The sequence below is a fragment of the Rhododendron vialii genome, chromosome 13a, assembly GCF_030253575.1.
Source record: "Rhododendron vialii isolate Sample 1 chromosome 13a, ASM3025357v1".
NCBI lineage: Eukaryota > Viridiplantae > Streptophyta > Magnoliopsida > Ericales > Ericaceae > Rhododendron > Rhododendron vialii.
Window position 1 is genome coordinate 10,385,871 of NC_080569.1, and position 19,631 is coordinate 10,405,501.

Consider the following 19,631-nt stretch of genomic DNA (forward strand, 5'->3'; position numbering starts at 1 on the left):
AGATGAGAATGGTAAGGCCGTCAATGAAAAGATGTATCGAGGTATGATCGGCTCATTACTTTATCTCACTGCAAGTAGACCGGATATAATGTTTAGTGTTTGCATGTGTGCTAGATTTCAATCATGTCCTAAAGAATCGCATTTAAAAGCTATTAAACGTATCTTTAAATATGTTGGCGGTTCTCATGACTTAGGATTGTTTTATCCACGTGGAGTTGCATTTGATTTAATTGGTTATTCGGATGCGGATTTTGGAGGTTTCAAAGTTGATCGTAAAAGTACAAGTGGGACTTGCCAATTTCTAGGGCACTCTCTAGTGTCTTGGCATAGCAAGAAACAAAATTCCGTAGCTCTATCTACCGCCGAGGCGGAATATGTAGCGGCCGGAAGTTGTTGTGCCCAAATATTGTGGATCAAACAACAAATGGAGGATTTCAATTTGCAATATGATCATATTCCTATTAAATGTGATAATACTAGTGCAATTAGCTTAACCAAGAATCCAATTCAACATTCTCGAACAAAACATATTGAGATTAGACATCATTTTATAAGAGATCATGTTCAAAAAGGGGATATTGAACTTAACTTTATTAGTACCGACAAGCAATTGGCGGACATTTTCACAAAACCCCTTGGTGAAGAACAATTTTGTTTCATTCGACGAGAACTCGGCATGTCTAATCATTTATGAAAAAGTTGTGTTCTTGATGTCAAAAGTTTTTTTTTTGGATTCAATGTTGAGTTGATTGAATTCGTAAATATCATACTTGATGGAGAGTACAAATGATCTTGATAAAGAAATCACCCTCCAAACATTTTATCATATGTTTCATTTTCCTGTGTTTGGTATGAAGAAAATCAGTTTTATGGTCTTTAATGTTACTCCTCTTAAACGATTTCTGGACTTAACCTGCATTTGTCAGTCGGATGTCCAAGCGGATGTCCAACCGGACAACCGTGAGGTTGAGACTTATTCAAGCTTTTGCGTTGCTAACTCTGATTTATTAAGTCTGTTACACTTAGTTTGTATGAACTTCATGGCTTAGTGCTTAAATTGTCTCTTATATACTTCGCCGATATGAATTTCTTGTCTCTAAGCTTGCAGGGATAATCATTCTCGGTAATACCCCTCGCATTCTTTAAAAAGCTCTCTTTTAGGGGGAGCATGTATTAAGGGGACACAACAATAAACACCCGAACACAATTTTCTTCCCCTATTCTTGTTCTTTTCGGCGCCACCCCTATCCTATCTCTATTCGGCACCGCCCCTATCCTATCTCTATTCGGCGCCGCATCTCTATCCCTTATCCTCAAACACTTCTCTCATACTCTATAAATTCAACAACACTCTCTCTATCTCTTCATCTATCTATCTTTCCTTCTCTCTCGGCCTAAATCTCTCATCAAGCAATGGCAAACATACCGCAAGGGTTACCGTTTGAGTTTTACGAAAGAGATGCCGAACGAGCAGAGTTCAGGTTGTTTATCCAAACCATTTGGATGCAACTCTTTATCTTCATTCTGCTGTGTGCGTTACTTACCATGAGAATACCACCATGGTTCGGATGGAATGTAAATGTGGATACTCTGTGGTATTGGATTGGCATTATAGCTGCCGTTGTAGCAGCCATTATTCGAGAATACGAAAATCAAGGACGCCAAGCTCTCAATGAACGAAGATAGAGTGCTACAGGGCAAGAGCGGCATGGTGCTGGAACCATGGCCCTATTGTTTTTCTCTTTTTAGTTTTTTTTTTTTTGATGTCACAGGGGGAGAAAAAGCCAAGTTTTAATTGATCTATCTTGCCATTTTGGGCAAATTTAAAAAAATTGCTTGCTATGATCTGATGATTATTGCTATTACTCGTTGATCATAGATAACTGCTTTGGTGCATGTATTAAGGGGGAGATTGGCATAACTCCTACTTGAATAAAAACTATCATTTTGTGTCATCATCAAAAAGGGAGAGATTGTTGAAAAATGTATGCATTATAATTTGTGAAAATTTATATGCATCTCTATTAATTATTTTGATGATTAATTCAATGATATTTTTATTCGGCAAATACAAAATTATCGAAAAGTCGATTCCCGAATTAAATATTTTCGTGACCTTGAAATATAGCATAAAGTCTCTTGGATTCATGATTTATATTTACAAAGACTTTATTGAGCTCAATACATGCTTTAACGGTTTATTTAGATGAAATTGTGAGCCACAGGTTGACGAACCGGCTGACAAGCCGGCTGTCTGAACAGAAAGCTGTGACAACCGGACGACCACCCGGATGACCACTCTATCAAACGGCTAGTTTCCAACGGCTAGTTTCCAACGGTTAGTTTCCAACGGCTAGTTCCAACGGCTAGTTTCCAACGGCTAGGAAGCATATGGATGGCTATATAAGGCATCAAGAACTCATTAATGAGTACACACACAAGCTACAACATTCCATATTATTGCAAGAGCAAATTCTCAAAAGATCAAAGCCAAAAATTCTCATTGTTCTTCCACTTTCATATTATTCTTGAGAGAAAATTTGTACAAGTCGTGAGCGATAATTTTCATACCTTCTTCACATACTTGTATTTCCTAAGTGAGTGTTTGAGTCAAACACTTGAAAGCTTAGAAGACCAAATTCGGGTTGGAATTTGGGTGTTATTGTTTTTGAGAAGTTTTCGGAGAAAATTCTTGCGGTTGTGCTAGCTCCTCGGGAAAGCTAGAGGCATTCGGTTCTTGTAAGCACCCGCAAGACTTACAAGTTGTAATCTTTTAAAGATTAGTCTAACCTTCAAGTAATTGCTTGAGGAGAAGTGGAGTAGGGCCGGACCGTGGACAAATCCGGACCGAACCACTATAAACGGGTTCTATCTCTCTATCTCTCTATTTTGATTGCATACTTATTGTTTGCATATATTGTTAGAGATAAATTTTTATTGGTAATTATTACTAGCAATCCTATTCACCCCCCCTCTAGGTTGCATAATTTGGGTAACAAATGGCACATAAGAGTAAATCTTGTAATTCAAAAAGAATACACAATCACTAATATTATTGCTCTTGTTGATAGTGGAGCAGATATGAATTGTATCCAGAAAGAATTGGTTCCAACACAATATTTTGAGAAAACTTCTCAAAGTCTCGCTAATGCCGGTGGGTCTAGAATGATAATTAAATACAAGTTAAACAATGTTTACATTTGTAATAAAGGAATTTGTTTGGAGACAACTTTTCTGTGTATCAGAAATCTCCAGCAAGAATTAATATTAGACACACTTTTTTTGGCAATATTAATGCCTATGCAAACTAGCACTACTGGGATAACCGCCCGAATCGATGGTCATGAAATATTTTTTGAATTTGTTTCATCTCCTGTTCATAAGGAAATAAATGATATTATGAGAAGAATTTCTAATAAAGATAAACAAATAAATTTTCTTCAAAAAGAAATTCAAATTATGAGTATTGAAGAAACTTTACAAAAACCTTTTATAAAACAGAAAATTTCTCACATAGAGGAAGATTTCAATAAGGAAATCTGTTGTAATATCCCTAATGCTTTTTTGGATATGAAGAAGCCTATTATTTCACCACCTTATGAGAAGGATTTTGATGAAACAAAAATTCCCACAAAGGCAAGACCTTCTCAAATGAAACAAGAATATTTAACAATGTGTCAAAATGAAATTGACAGTTTACTTAAAAAACAATTAATTAGAAAAAGCTATTGTAATGACCCGAATTTTCAAGTCATTTTTTTAATTAAACATTTTATTATAATTCTTTTACTAAATTTTTTTTATCATTTATTAAAGTGTTTGCATTATTTTAATTTAACTCTAGGAGCTAGCCATTAAATTGATATCATATAATATTTTTTTTATATCTTGAACTATGTTATCCTTGTACCCAACTATTATAAAACCCTAGCCCTACTTCATAATCCTAAAAATCTATAATAAGATTACATTGGATTAGGATAAGATATGATTGGATATCCTAAGATATATTTAGATACATTAAGATTTGTTTGGATATTATTAGATATTATATAGATTTTGTTAGATATTATTAGATTATATAAGATAATGATTAGATTATATTAGATAATTCTAGAAGATGTGGTTAGATTTTGTGAAAGCTAATGTTAGATTTCATCTTGATATACCTAGATTTTGAAAATTTATTCTAGATATTCTTAGTTATACTTGGATTATCTCTAGATTTTCTTAGTTATACTTGGATTATCTCTAGATTTTATTAGATTATGTAAGATTATCCTAGATATTAAAAGATATGGATAAATCTCATTAGATGATTCTAGATCTTGTAGCTTACTAGTATAAGTAGGCCTCCCTACCACCTTCAACACCACACACACCACACACCACCAAGTAAAATAGAGAAAGGAAAGAGAGAATAGAATGGGAGAAAGAGAAGAGGGAAAAAGCTTGAAAGTTTATAAATAGTTAGTGATGTTTTGAATGGTGGATATTGGCGGGCCAGTGGTGAATATTTTAAGGTACTGAGTCATAGATGTAACGGCCGGGCATATTTGAGGTAATCCGGGGAGTATACGATATGCTTCACACTTTCGGAATCCTTTCTTCACTCTCACTTTTGTACTCCTTTTGATTATCTCATGATATTTGTTCAATCTTGTGGATATCATTGGAAAGTGGAATAATTGGTATCGAATATGATATTGTTGGCTGAGTACTACAGAACTGTTTAGTACATGGATCGAGTGAACTCATGCACCAATAGCCTATCCAATAGCCAGAATGGGTCGAGAATGACTCGGTGAGGAAGGTATTAGGGGAGTGTTACTGGTCATGTACTGAGGAGGACATGGTATGAGGTCCCTTGTGATTGTTGTTTCGACTTGTTGGTCGATTATCGTTTATTGATTCCACTTGAACATGAGCTTTGTTATTTTGTTGTATCGTATATTTCTTGGATAATTTCTTTTTCAGGTGTGGAGCCGAATTAGTGGAAATTGAATCGGAGCATATAAGGATTAATTTGGAGAGGTCTTGGAAGAGTTGATAATTTTGGAGCATCTAGGAGAGTATTTAGAAGGCGGCTTAAGTTTATTTTTGATGATGTAATTTATTTATGGAGAAAATAGGGGACTAGAAGTGTTTGAAATACAGTGTATTTTGGAGTTTATTTTTAGAAAATAGCGGGGCGTTACAGCTATTCTCCTTGGAGTTGAACAACTTTTTATGTTAACAAAAATGCTGAAAAGGAACGTGGAGTTTCTAGGCTAGTAATAAATTATAAGCCTCTCAATGAAGTCTTGCTATGGATAAGATATCCAATTCCTAATAAAAAGGATTTGTTGGACAGACTGAATAAGGTAGTCATTTTCTCTAAATTTGATTTAAAATCAGGTTATTGACAGATTCAAATAAAAAAAGCTAATAGATATAAAACAGCTTTTATTGTTCCGTTTGGTCATTATGAATGGAATGTAATGCCGTTTAGTCTGAAGAATGCACCTTCAGAATTTCAAAATATTATGAATGATATTTTTTATCCTTATGCAGAATTTGCAATTTATTACATTGATGATGTTTTAATTTTCTCACAAAACATTGATCAACCTATAAAACATCTTAAAATTTTTAAAGATGTCATTAAAAGAACTGATTTAGTAGTGTCTGCACCTAAAATGAAATTATTCCAAACTAGGGTTCGGTTTTTAGAACATAATATTCACCAAGGGAAAATTATCCCACTTGATAGAAGTATAGAATTTGCTTCTAAATTTCCAGATTAAATAAAGGACAAAACTGAATTGCAAAGGTTTCTTGGAAGTCTCAATTATATAGGAGACTACTATAAGGAGTTAGCCCAGGATTCAACTCCCTTATATGAAAGACTTAAGAAGAATCCTCCTCCTTGGACAAAATATCATACAAAGGCTGTCCAAAAAATTAAGCTAAAGGCTAAGCAATTACCATGTTTGGCAATTGCTAATCTATGATGGAAGAAAATTGTAGAAACAGATGCATCCAATATTGGGTATGGTGGCATCTTAAAGCAATATAATCCAAATTCTTGTAAGAAAGAATTAGTAAGGTTCACTTCTAGACTTTTAAAAAATGCACAATTTAATTATAGCACAATAAAGAAAGAAATTCTTTCTATTATCAAATGCATAAATAAATTTCAAGATGATCTACTTAATCAACACTTTCTTCTTAAAGTGGATTGCAATGCAGCCAAGCAGGTTTTAAAACAGAATATTAAAAACTTGGCTTCAAAGCAAATTTTTGCTCATTGGCAGTCTGAATTGTCTGCATTTGATTTTGATATAGAATATATTAAATGAGAAAATAATTCTCTACCAAATTTTCTCACTCGTAAATTTCTGCAGGGCTAATTGATGGCTTATGTTATGAATATGGACATAGAAACTTTTCTTAAAACTGTTTGTCCCTCAATACCAGAGGAACGACTAAAATTTCTAGTCACAAAAGACCAAAAATTTCGAATTGTGATGAGAAATTTATCACGGGCAAATTGGGAACAAAATTTTCAATGCTATGTTCCAACAAGATTTTATCTTAATCGTTGGGCTCATGCTCGTTGAAAAATCCTAGCTCAACTAGGTATATAAATATTTGCTATTTTTATCTTTTTAGTAAATCAATCCGCCAATCGATAAATAAGATAATCACACAAACGAGAAGCAATAAAAAGATGAACACCAGATATACGTGGAAAACCCTAAACGGAAAAAAACCACGGGAAGGAATCAAACACTATAATCATTGTGTAGTTACAAGTAATCTTACCCTACGATTTGAATCTTCACAATCGATCCTAAGACTTACTTGCCGAATCCACGTTCACCACACCCAGTGCTTGACCGCCGCTGCCTTGAATCCACAAGCCTTCCGTTTGCCTCCCGGAATCCACCAAAGGACTTGAACTTGCCTAGGAATCCTCCTTAGGGCTTTTCTCAAACTTTTAGTTGTAGATGATAAAACTCTTGGAGATGGATTCAACACTCAATGATCCATAGATGTACTCCAAGACACAAAGCAAAGACCCCCTTTGATATTTCTCCCTTTTCAGAACGTGGGGCTACTCTCAATATGTTGAGCTCTTCGAGTTCATCTTCCTGTCGCCACACTACCTTTTGTTTTTCTTATTACCACTGTGTGTCTACCCGTATCACAGCTTCCACTTTTCTTTTTATAAGTCTTTGAAACAAAACCTAGGAGGAAAAGAATAGGCCTCTTGATTGGGCCACACTTTATTTTTTCTTACCTTACTTTTATGTTAAAAAACTGAAGCAGCCGATTGGTAATAAATTGACCCGTCCATCAATCCGTTTTCACCGAATCCGACTTGCTGTAGATGGCCTCCTTTCTATCCAAAACGCTCACTCTTAATTACAAATGAATAGATTTCCTTCCACTTCCTAATAGACACTCTATAAATAAAAATAAATAAAATACAACTCAATAATCAAATAATCGCAATTATACAGACGAATGTGTTTTGACGCATGCCATTGACAATCATAAATATTTTACCCTTACACTCGTCAAGCCCTCATCCAATTTTATGAAGAATATGGTTATCCGAATTCGGAGGAAGCAGATGACATAGTCAATAATTATTTTAAATACAAACTTCAGCAAATTCAGGCCAGGCTGAAGATATTGGCTGGTGCTTAATTTTGCAGGATGAATAGACCTCCTGACCGAGGAAGAGGTCGTGGCAATAATTCTCGAGGAAAGGGTCGAAATAGAATTACCCAAGCTGATATTGAGGCCTACTTAAAGGCTCAAAAACTACAATTTCCTTCACTTCAGGATGCAGCTTCGGCATCATCATCACTCTCAATTAAGGAGGTGGTGCAATCAGAAGAGGTTTTCAAATCATTGGAAACCACAGAAATAATAATGATCCTAGAATCACAAGATGAACAATTCAAGAATGATCCGTAGGAAATTAAGTCCCGCTATTTCAATACAATGAGTTATCCAATTCCAGAAGGGAAGTACAGATATATCTATGAAGCAATGCTTTTTTTTGTCAAGACGATAACAGATGATATTATAAACCGCAAACCAAATACATCATGAGGAATCTCCATCCCTAGACAAGGAATCAAGAAGCCAAACATGAGGGGATTCAGTCCAAAGACTACAATCCAACCCACCTAAACCTTTACTAGCCAAAGTATGCGCAACCGAATTAGAAGATCGGCGAGCAAACAAAAACATACAACTTTGAAAATCATTGCTCAAAACCTTAACATCATGGATGGTAGAATTCACGCTTTGGCTGACTACTGTATGCCCATTTATCATGTCAATGACTGCCTTAGAATCACTTTCCACCATGACTGCATTTAGTCCTAGTTGAAGCCCCACTTGGACTCCACGACGAACCGCCATGGCCTCTGCGAGTTCTGGGCTTTTACACCAAGACAAGCATCTAGATGCAGCAGCCATGAACATTCCATTTGCATCTCTGATAACCACACCGTATATGCACCTTTCCCAGAAAACTTTGCCCATCCTCCATCCACATTAATTTTAACAAAACCAGTACTCGACCGCTGCCAAGCAACGCTAGAATCCTCCTCCCTATTACCCCGAGTTTCTCCCACTGATCGGTTTGTTGCTAACTATTCATCCAAGCAACCTGCTGCCCTAGAACTAACAACTTGAGGCAGCAAATTTTTTTGTTCAAACAAAGCACCATTCTGATTTTCCAAATATACCACATCCCAACTGCTATAAGAGAACAACGCTAGTCCTTATTCGAAACATTCTGCCAACGAGCGTCAAAAGCATCCCACAAATCAACAAATGAATTATAACTAGCACCAACCAAGCCCGTATTAAAAGGGAACAAAGACCAGACCTGTTGCGCTAAAAGGCATGTGCAGAAAAGGTGCAAAATTGTTTCCACTTCCACCCCACAAACTGGGCAGCTTGACTCCTCAACAACCTTTTTCCGAAAAAGATTTGCTTTAGTCGGCAAAATCTCATGAAGACACTTCCAAATAAAGTGCAAAATCTTCTTCGAAATTTTGAGTTTCCACAGATGTCACCATCGATTCTCTGAAAGGGTAGCAGAAGTAGAATTTTCGCCATCTCCACTTGCCGTCGAGCCTTGGTCACCAAGCTCCAATGCCGTCATGTAACCCGAGCGGACATTATAAGTTCCCGAAGAGGAGAAATGCCATACCAAAGAGTCGAGAGCATTTGTGCATGATACTGGAATGCTCAAGATGCATTGCGCCTGCTCACTATCAAACAGCCTCTGAACTTCACTCACCTTCCAAGTTCTTGACACCGGATCAATGAGTTGATCTGCTGTCTCTATACTATCATCAACTACCACCCTCCTAGCCATGAAATCTCCTGCTTTAGGACTCCAAGGATCATCATCCACCCAAACCGATGTACCATTCCCAATCACCCAACGCATCCCCGCTACTAGAACTTTCCTCCCTTCTCAAATACTCCTCCAGACATATGATGGATTAGACCCCAAACCAACTTCCAAAAAACTGCAATTCTTAAAATATTTACTTTTAAGTACCCTAGCCATGAGACAATGGGGAGCCCTCATGATCCGCCACCCTTGCTTCGCAAGAAGAGCCAAATTGTATGCAGTAAGACTTCGAAACCCAAGTCCACCTTTGAATTTCTCTTTGCACAATCGACTCCACTTCATCCAATGAATTTTTCGTTCATTTCCGGTCTGACCCCGCCAAAATCTAGCCATAGCTGCTTCAATCTGATGACACAATCCTTCCGGCAACTTAAAACAAGACATAGCATAAGTAGGAAGAACAAGCGCTACAGACATCAATAATACCTCCTTCCCAGCTAGTGTAATCAACCTCTCCTTCCAACCCGCCAATTTTTGCAATACTCTATCCATGATATAGCCGAAAAGCTCAGTCTTTGACTTACCAATTTCAGCCGGAAGACCTAAATACTTGCCAAGGTCTGCCCGAACTGGAATAGATATGACATTACTGAGCTCCACCCTCATCTCTTGTATGGTATTCTTGCTAAAAAAGAGCGAGGATTTTTGATAGTTAATAAGCTGCCCCGACGCTTACTTATAATCTGTCAAAATGGAATCAATGGTCTGCACTTCCCTTTGGTTCACTTTACAAAACACAATCGTATCATCCGCAAAAAGAAGATGGCTGATCGGAGGACTCCCACGAGAAATTCTGATCCCATGAATCATTTTCCTGAGTTCCGCCTTCCGAAGCATCTCTGACAATCCTTCAGCACATAACAGGAACAAATACGGAGATAAAGGATCCCTTTAACGAAGTCACCTTTGCGGTTGTACAAAACCGGAAGTCTGCCCATTAAGCAAAAGAGAGTAGCCCACTGACGATAAACACCCCATAATCCAACCAATCCAGACTTCAGAAAACCCCATCTTATGCATAATGGCTTCCACAAAACCCCACTCAACTCTATCATAAGCCTTGCTCATGTCCAATTTCATTGCAATAGACCGGTTACCCCCATATCTTTGGTTCTTCATGTAGTGCAGCGCTTCTTGAATGAGAATAATGTTATCTGAAATCATCCGCCCACCTACAAAAGCACTCTGACTGTTACTAATAATCTTCGGCAAGAAACGCTGAAGCCTATTAACCAAGACTTTAGCCAACACCTTATACACCGAATTACATAAGCTAATGGAACGCAATTGCCCCATATGCTCTATGAAGCAACGCTTACAGAAGCTGGATCTGTGGAAATTAACCATACTTATGATAGCAAGATTGGACAGAAAAGTCCAATTAGCTGTAGCAATGCCATAATTAAGATGGTCATACCAATTCATAAGTGGGGAATTCACCCACAAAAATAAAAAAACTTCGTCAATTAAGGCTAAAAATGGAATTCCAGTTCAATATAATTATTGGAATTACATTGAAGCATGGACAAAGGCTTTCTATTACCAAAATCAAAGGAAAAAACATTCGTGGTTTTTCAAATTGTGTCCAAATCTTGTTGGGCAGAATGAATTTCCAAATTGGTTTTACAATTGGTGGTCTAAATTTGGACCTCGGTCCGACTATTTGCCAGCAGAAGTTCAGAAGGAACTAGAGTTCTTCAACCATGCAGTTTCATCCTCAATTGTGGGGAACCAATACTTACGAAGGAAAATCATTCCTTTTTACAATGACAACTTTTGGTTTCCCATGGATTTGGAAATGGGATGTTAAATTTGGGAGTAACAATTTGGGGCTTCCAGTACTTCAAAGAATTTCCCAATATAGATGGTGGAAAAGGATTGATTTGGAAAAGACACTTTCAAATATTAAATCCACCACTCAAGAATTGAAGATACAATTAAAAAGAAAGGAGAAATCTTCTATAAAGAATCATTTTTTGGAAATTTCAGTCCAAATTAGGGCAAAGAATCCGTCTCTGACAGATGATGAATTAGTGATAAAGACCATGGATTACATGAAGGACCAATTTCTGCAGTCTGTCCAAGCTACACAAATGGCTGATGATGAATCCATGACATCAGCAAAAAGTAATGAAGAGGATAATAATCTTTTTGCTTGTCTAGTAGGGGAATCTCAGGACCCCTATGAAGATGATGGTATTACATCAGCACCAACGCAAACTTTAGGAGACTTTTCGGACAGCATGACCGAAATGATGGCGGAACAGCTGTCCTCTCATAAAAGAAAAGAGAAAAACCAATAATGTATTAACACTGGACTATTTTACCCCCAAAAATGGAGTAAAGAATAGCCCGCATTAACCCTTCCGGCTTCATCAATTGTTTTCCATCATTTCTTTTTATTTTTTCATTTGACGGTTTGGGATATCCGAATCAGTTTACACGCACCTCGATTATTCTTCTTCTCTGTCCAGTCAAAGGCAGGTTATCGTTTCTAACTTTGGTTTAGTAAGACCAAGTCGTAGGGATTTGGTTAAGTAAGACCAAGTCATAGGGATAGAGAAATAGAACCATCCAAACTTAATTTTCATTCCCACTAGCGAGGAGAATCAGGAGATAATCAGATAAGGTTTATTATTTTGTCAAAGATATTCCTATTACACGGCGTATATCTTTATGAGAATCATGAGATGATCAGATAAAGGGATTGTTGAAGGAACCATTATTACCTTTCCTTTCACCCTACCAAGTGCTGCCAAACCAGAAGTGTCTTTTCTAATTTGATTGAGCTCCAATATGCCCATAACGCCCCGATTGGATGCGGCATAGAGGGGTAATAGCTAATGCGTGCGGATGAGTGGTTGATGTGATAGGTTTCAAAATTTTTTTTTTTTTGGGTGTGAAAAGAAATGTGCACTTAAAGAAATAAAAAGAAAAACTACTCTCTTCAAGAACCAAACAAACATTAGATTCTGATCCCATAGGACACACCACACAATTGACCGACAATATATCTTGTGCAAATCTCCACAGGCTCCCTGGATTGAATTTTCACATAATTCCCAGTTCCCTACAGCAAAAATTCAAAGCCAAATGCTCAATCTCAATGCAGAACAGATTGGAAAGGACCAGATTTTTTTTTTTTGATCCGGAAGGACCAGATAGTTATAAGGAAGCTACAGTGCTCAACGTGAATGGAATTCTTAACCAAATTTAAGATCAAAATCCCCAGATGCCATAAAAAACAAAGGATCAAAATACCCACAGGTATAGGATCCTGGCCGGAGCATTTTCAGTGTTTGACCACAGTTTGTATAGTCAATCAAGCGGGGAACCCGAATAACTCACTTTTATCACATGACCTATTTGACACAAAGAATTAGTATTATCCAAAATTTGGAGCGAGTGCATGATATAAAGAAATTCCTGCACTAATCTCTTCTTTATAACAATGGGTTCGCAGTAAGTTCCAATCAACTCAGGGTTTCTTTGGATTTGTGAGCTTTGCGCTAGATGTCCCTCACAGAAACAAGGATCGTCTACAAACGTCTTTGTGAGCTGGTGAATTTTTTTGCGAATATCCGAAACCTCATTTTTCTGTTGCGCTGGTGGACCTGGAACTTGTGGGCATGAGTCTTAGACTGACAGAAAAAATACTTCTACGTAGCACTAACTGACTTTGATTGCCTGAAGCTCTCGCAACCTGGACAGTTATGCAAACTCTCGTGAATGTATATATCACAGTTGAGGCAAAAGCGTTGTTTGCATTTTGGACAAACGACACAAGGGATGGGCTTATTTCCTGCATAAAAACCAACGAAAACAGGTATAATTGGAACCGTGTCTTCAAGGCAAAAGACATGATTGCAATGCTAGGATTTTTAAATCCAATCACATGACTCAAATCAGACTTGTAATTAACTGCCAACAAGGATTGTTCCAAAAATACCCACTTTCTTCTAGAAACAGAGTGATACGAATGAATAGACAGCAAGAATAGAGATTGATGTCCTCATCTTGGAGCAGCAAAGAATAGAAAATGGATAATCTATCTACGGAAATCGGAAAACCTCAACTTTGTATTGATAATGCAGAACCCTTTCTATACAGAAATGATTCCATTGAAATGCAGAGTCGCAGCTAGATAAACCAACCAAACTAAGCTTGTGTCCTAATCAATCAGGGTCGAATACAAGAATCGTTTTTCACCATTCCGCTCTCTCAAGGGCTATGCATTCAAGTGTTCAATTAAATAGTCCTCAATTACCTTCGAAGGTTTGCCAGCGCCAGTTGATTCCCCAATGTTGGCCAACATAGCTTTGAGGATAATGTTCAACAGCCAGGGAACTCAAGTATACGGTGCAGATAATTAATTTTGAACCTTTGAATTCCTTACAAAATTAGAAGTACAAATAGAGAAAAATAGATTAGGTTGCAAATGCATTTTGAGAAAAATGGCTTCCTAGGGTAACCTGTCTTAGGCTTTCTTTCAGAGTACCTCATCTCCACAATACAGCAAATTCAGCAATGCAAACAACTATATAATCTTTTTTTCTACTGCAAAAGTACAGCACCTTTTACCCAAAACTACTACTAGCATAACATTGTCAGCTCACCTGGATATTTTGACCAAACCAAAAATATGGTCACTTCGTTAAAAACCATTAGAGCATATGTTCAAGGAGATACTACTATACATCAAGTTTTGTATACGTCAATATGCAAGGCAGGTAAACACTCTGCTCATCTTATGCTATGCACTAACTTCAATCTAATAACAACACACACACAAGAGAACAGTATACATATACCTCTTTTTCAAAAGTTCGATTTACCAAATGCAAATTGTTGGCAGTAAAACAACACAATTGTCGAATGGCAGTCAGCATCAGCTACTTACCAGGATCACGAAGACTTTGCTGGCATCCGAAACAATTCTTTGGGAGCATTTGATGAGGACAAATTGGAAGGGAGGGAAGAGACACATCATCAAATGGTGCTATTGGGAAGAGATGGTGAAATGATCTTGCCAAATGGGGAGAAGAAACAAGAGTCAGGCCGCAAATGCGACATTCAGTAGGTAATTCGCAAACGCGTGCTTTACATCTTGGACAAGTGTATCCTCCACCAACCTTAGCCTCTTTATGACATGAACAAATTGAGATAACGCCCTCTGCTGCCCTTTGGGGAAATCCCATCCTGATCAGATTTGCAATAGCAAATTCTGCTATAGCTGGGGGTGGCGGTGCATGCTCCAGCACCAACTCTTTTAAGTGAGACTGCAAAAAGAAGATATACCCAAGCATTAGCAGCAAAGAACAATTGTTAAATAAACTACACTTTACAGTGTTCCCATTTTTTTTCTCCATTAATTAACCAAGGTTGATACTTTTCTCCCTTGATGTCTAAAATCTCTGATTAAATCAGCCTTTCTCCCATTTGACAATTCCAAAGCGAACTTTTAGGGTCCCATTACCACCATTTTTCCATTCTCTCTTTATTTCTTTTCTTATTTACTTAATTCGGTCGCTCCTCAACAGAACGGTAATGATTTTTCTGATGCTAACAACATTTTAGATGGCAAGAGTTGAGTTTGGTTCTTGAAATTTGTAACTCACGTATAGCACTTCCACTTTTCTAGATGTTTGCTTGATTAAACTGAACTCACCTCATCCAGTGCAACAGAGTATAATCCACCAGTTTCTTGGCAAATATATTTGCATATGAAGATTTCCGCTGAGAGACCGATTACTGAACACCTGATTTTAGATTTCTTGCACTTCTGGATGGCCTCCATTATATCCCCTGGATCACAGGTACTGAGAGCCGAATACAGGATGAGAACTTCACGGTGACCATATGATGGGATTTGACATAGATAGTCACAAACAAGATCCAGGGCATTCTGAAGCGAGGAATCACCCGAACACTCCAACTTACCCATCAGAGCTTTAACATGGGACTCAGGACTGCCACCAAGATCTGTTAGGCACTGAGCAACCCCATCTTTTATAATTACCAGCCCAATTTGACTCAATGGATTCTGGTCAAATAACTCCCTAATGAGAGCCTCAATTTGTTTAGCAACTACAACCATTCATCTTGGTTTGAAATCCATCTCTGAAGCCGCCTACACATATATATCGAATGAATCATGAAGCAAGAACAAAACAAAAGTGTACAGACTACAGAGCCAACAACCATAATATAAAAATCATTATCTAAACAATATAGATCTCTACCAAATTACAGTACCAATTAGAAACTCACATTACCATATATTTCCAGGCACGGAGAAGCTTGTACTATTATCTTGAAGTAATTTATAACTATATCATCTATACCATATTTTACAATAACTCAGTTCAACAAATAAAAAATAAAAAATTACAATAACTTTACACATTCACCGAGTTTAAATTTCAAATTCAAAATGCTTACACCAGAACGCCTTGCCTCATGAGGGGTTAAAACACCTAGCCCCATTCGCCTAAGAAAACATTGGTTCTCAATACCTCATAGAAACCCTGTTGAACTACATCTATTTTCCATTTTTCATGCATCTGATCCATAGAATTTTTTAGTGGTCCATAAAGAAGCAATTGAATGAATACTACAATTCATGGGTATCAAAGTGAAAATTTTGGATACCCTGGATAGGTCAATGGTAATATAAAAGTAGCAAATGAGGCTACCCTGGATAGGTCAATGACAATATAAAGGTAGCGAATGAGGCCCTTCTGAATTCGAGCACCAGTTGAGGCAGAGGAGAGAGAGCGCAGACGCCGGCGATACTGAGCATGGAAGAGAGTTTTGTTGTCAATTGGGCGAAGGAGGCCAGATTCATCCTCTTGCAGAGACTCCCCAGATCTGTCATCTGCGTAAGCTCTCTCCCAGGCATCGAGGCCTCTTCCATTTTCATCATCTTCCTCATCCTCTTCTTTTTCCTCTCTGTTAAGTCGTCTTCCATCACCATTGTTCATACTTCCTACAATAAGAACCAAAGAGGTCCTGACTGAAAGTTGGTAAAGATTGAATTTTGCTGAGATAAAAGTTGAAATAGATGGAAATTTTCAAACTGAACAAGCTGGGTACCGACGCCCACAAAATGACCATCTCTGCATTTGAATGAGATTAAAATTCACGTAAAGCTCTTAATTCATAAAGTGATGGGCTAAAAGTTAAGTTCAAACCAGAAATCATGTGAACTGCAAAGTTAGTTTGATTTTAGACAGAATATGCTTGACTGGTGCATGTCCAACTAATCATGTCAGACACGGATCCTTCACCGAAACCCTAAGGCAAGTAGGTCCATAGTCCATACTTATCCATCCGACCACTTTCAGCAAAGATATAGTCTGCCCACCACATAATTTGGCCAAATTAATGGGCCCGCATTAACAGCAGTCCACATTGTATCCTTCAGGCCAATGTTTGTGATTGAGATGAAACCCTAGAACAGTACCAACTCAAAACACATGAGTTGCCTCAAACTTCACGAAGCACAAGCACAACAAGGAAGTGCACAACCATATATAGATACATCAAAGAATGGGTATCGTAGCATACATAACAGCAATGGTGTCGATTTTTACCTGGGTTTTTTTTATTCGCGGTTGCTATCGAATGGGGAGAGCCTCGTGTGACAGCTCTGGTCTGGTTTGAGGAGCGGCGGTAAATTCAGTATGCAGTATAAAAACGTAAATTTCAGATTCGGAAGATGTATTATTCAGTGGCGGTAATTGAAAGAGAACTTACAAAAATAACTCCACATAAAGGAAGGAAAATAACACAGATGGAGGTCAAATACAGTGAGGAATCTAGGATTAAGAAATCAATTGAATAGAGCAATCGAGAGTTTTGTACCTTACTCTGGCGTTAACTGCTAAACCCTAGAATGAACATCAAGTTGCTCAATGGCAGCTATGGTGCCAAGAAAGGAGACAACCATTACTTTCGAATTTCCATCTTCCGAGAGAGAGAAAGAGAGACGGCTTTCGATCGAAAAAGAAGGAGAGCTTATTCATACGATGGTGTATTGGATAGTAGCAGCAAGGGACCACCGCATGGAATGCAGTCAGTCCACCGCACATGCGCTGGGGCCACCTTTGGGTCCTAAAAATAAATTAGTAGTATTTTTTTATAACTACAAATTTAAAAAACATATCTTTCGATATTTATTGGAGATGATTTTTTTACAGAATTTTATAATAATTAATTTATAATTTATGAATATTTTTTTATATTTTTGTAGAGCGCAAAGTAACTCCACTAAACGTGTGCGGTGGACTATGATCGCATCCCATGTGGGGGTCTAGGTTGTATCACAAAAATGATTTTCACTTTTATCCTAATCAAAACTCAACCACCTACCTGAATCCCAAAAAAAAACTATCCACCCACACTCCCACTCCCTAAATATTTTCACTTGCATTTCTATGTGCGCACAAAAAATGTGCCCCCAACGGCTAGTTCATACTATGGTGGAGCCCACCTCCACGGCTCCACTAAGCGGCTAAGCCCCATAAGGCCCATTTTTCTTAATTTTTTGTATAGTAGTATACGGAGTACTTTTCTTGGTATTTTTGTAATTTTTTATTTAGTTTCTTGTCGTAATTTTCGGAATTAGACATTCTCTTCAATGAGATAAATAAAAAAAAATTATAAAAATGTGCAATGAAATTGAAAAAGTTCTCAGTCTTTAGTGATTTTTTTTTATTTTGGTCATAATTTTTAAATTTTTAGACTCTTCTCCTTAAGACAAATGAATAATTTAAAAAATATAACATGAATCTAATAAAAATTCAGAAAAGAGGAACACAAATATCAAAAGCAACATAACAACATTCTCTTTCAAGCCTTAAAAATACCAACAAGTTGGAGAGAATGACGTCTAACTAAGAAAGAGTTTTACTAAAAAAAAATATTTGAACAGGCATTTACTAAAAATAGGAATAAGCTTTTACATTGGCTTTCACTCCTACGTGGGATTTTCTCAAATAATTTTTTTTCTTACCAAGTTTGAACTTTTTTTCTTAGTAAAAGAGAGAGACTACAGTTCCCAACCGGAGATTCCTGACCGAATTCCCGACGCCACACCAGGCCCACTCCGGCCACCGGACGGCTGATCGGATCCGACCAAAAATTCTAAAAAAACAAAAAAATGGAGTGTTTGGGTCGGTCACCCACACACATCGAATGCCGTTGATTCCCGCAAGGACCCACTCGGTTTTGTTTTTTAGAATTTTTGGTCGAATCCGATCAGCCGTCCGGTGGCTGGAGTGGGCCCGGCGCGGAGTCGGGAATCCCCGGTCAGGATGCTCAGACTTTCTGTTAGTAAAATTCTTGCATCAATAGATTTAAGGCCCAAAAAAAACTTTCAAACTTCCTCTTGTATTCAAACTCTCTTAAAAATTTTCCACATTTAATCTTATTTTGAAAATTTATGAACATTTTATATCATTAAATATGACAAAAAAATCCGTGTTTTTGTGTATAGCATGTGTACAGCGCTTGTAGTTACCGATGCTGTGTTTCGGCTTTCTTTTTGTTTCTCGACATCCTAAAGCTTCTCAGTTCTCGCTTCTCACCATCAAGAACGGGAAGAATGCCCAAGGCTGAAGAACCAACATGCATTCCCCGAACAACCCCTCCGCACGCAACATTTATCTGATGGCACAGAAGCAAGATAGAATCCCACGCAATTAATTATGGAAGAAAATCACCGTAATTACAATCAAATCTCAATCTCAATATCACGATATGATCTCAATATTATTTATTAATATCCATTTGTTCTAACATCCTCTCAAACTCCAGTAGGTCTACCAACTTGAGTTTGAAAAAGCCCAGAGAAACTAGGAGTAACCAAGCCAAGCCAAGAGAAATTAAGAGCAATCAAGCCAAGAAATCAGAAGTAGCCAGGAATCAGGAGAAGCTAGAAAGAAAATCATGAGAAACCAAGAAAAATCGAAAAATAAAGAAGCCAGTAATAAAAAAGCCAAGAGCGCCGGTGGAGAAGAGGCATGGTGAGTCAGTTGGAAAGCGTGAAGGAAATTGATAAAGTAACTAAGTGCCAGGCGGATGGCAACGAGACTTAGGTAGGACAATAACTTAGGCAGGACGACAAACGAGGATGGCAACGAGACTTAGGTAGGACAATAACTTAGGCAGGACGACAAACGAGGCTTAGGCCGCA

The 19,631-nt window shown here is 37.6% G+C and overlaps 1 protein-coding gene and 1 pseudogene across 1 annotated transcript; both read right to left on the minus strand.

The window, feature by feature from the left end:
- Window positions 1-8,103: 8,103 nt before the first annotated feature.
- On the minus strand, window positions 8,104-8,547 carry LOC131313866 (uncharacterized). The gene has a single exon (XM_058342363.1). It carries the CDS (start codon window positions 8,545-8,547, stop codon window positions 8,104-8,106), a length of 444 nt encoding a protein of 147 aa, XP_058198346.1.
- A 4,098-nt stretch (window positions 8,548-12,645) lies between these two features.
- LOC131314855 (general transcription factor IIH subunit 2-like) lies at window positions 12,646-17,001 on the minus strand (annotated as a pseudogene).
- Between the last annotated feature and the right edge of the window lie 2,630 nt (window positions 17,002-19,631).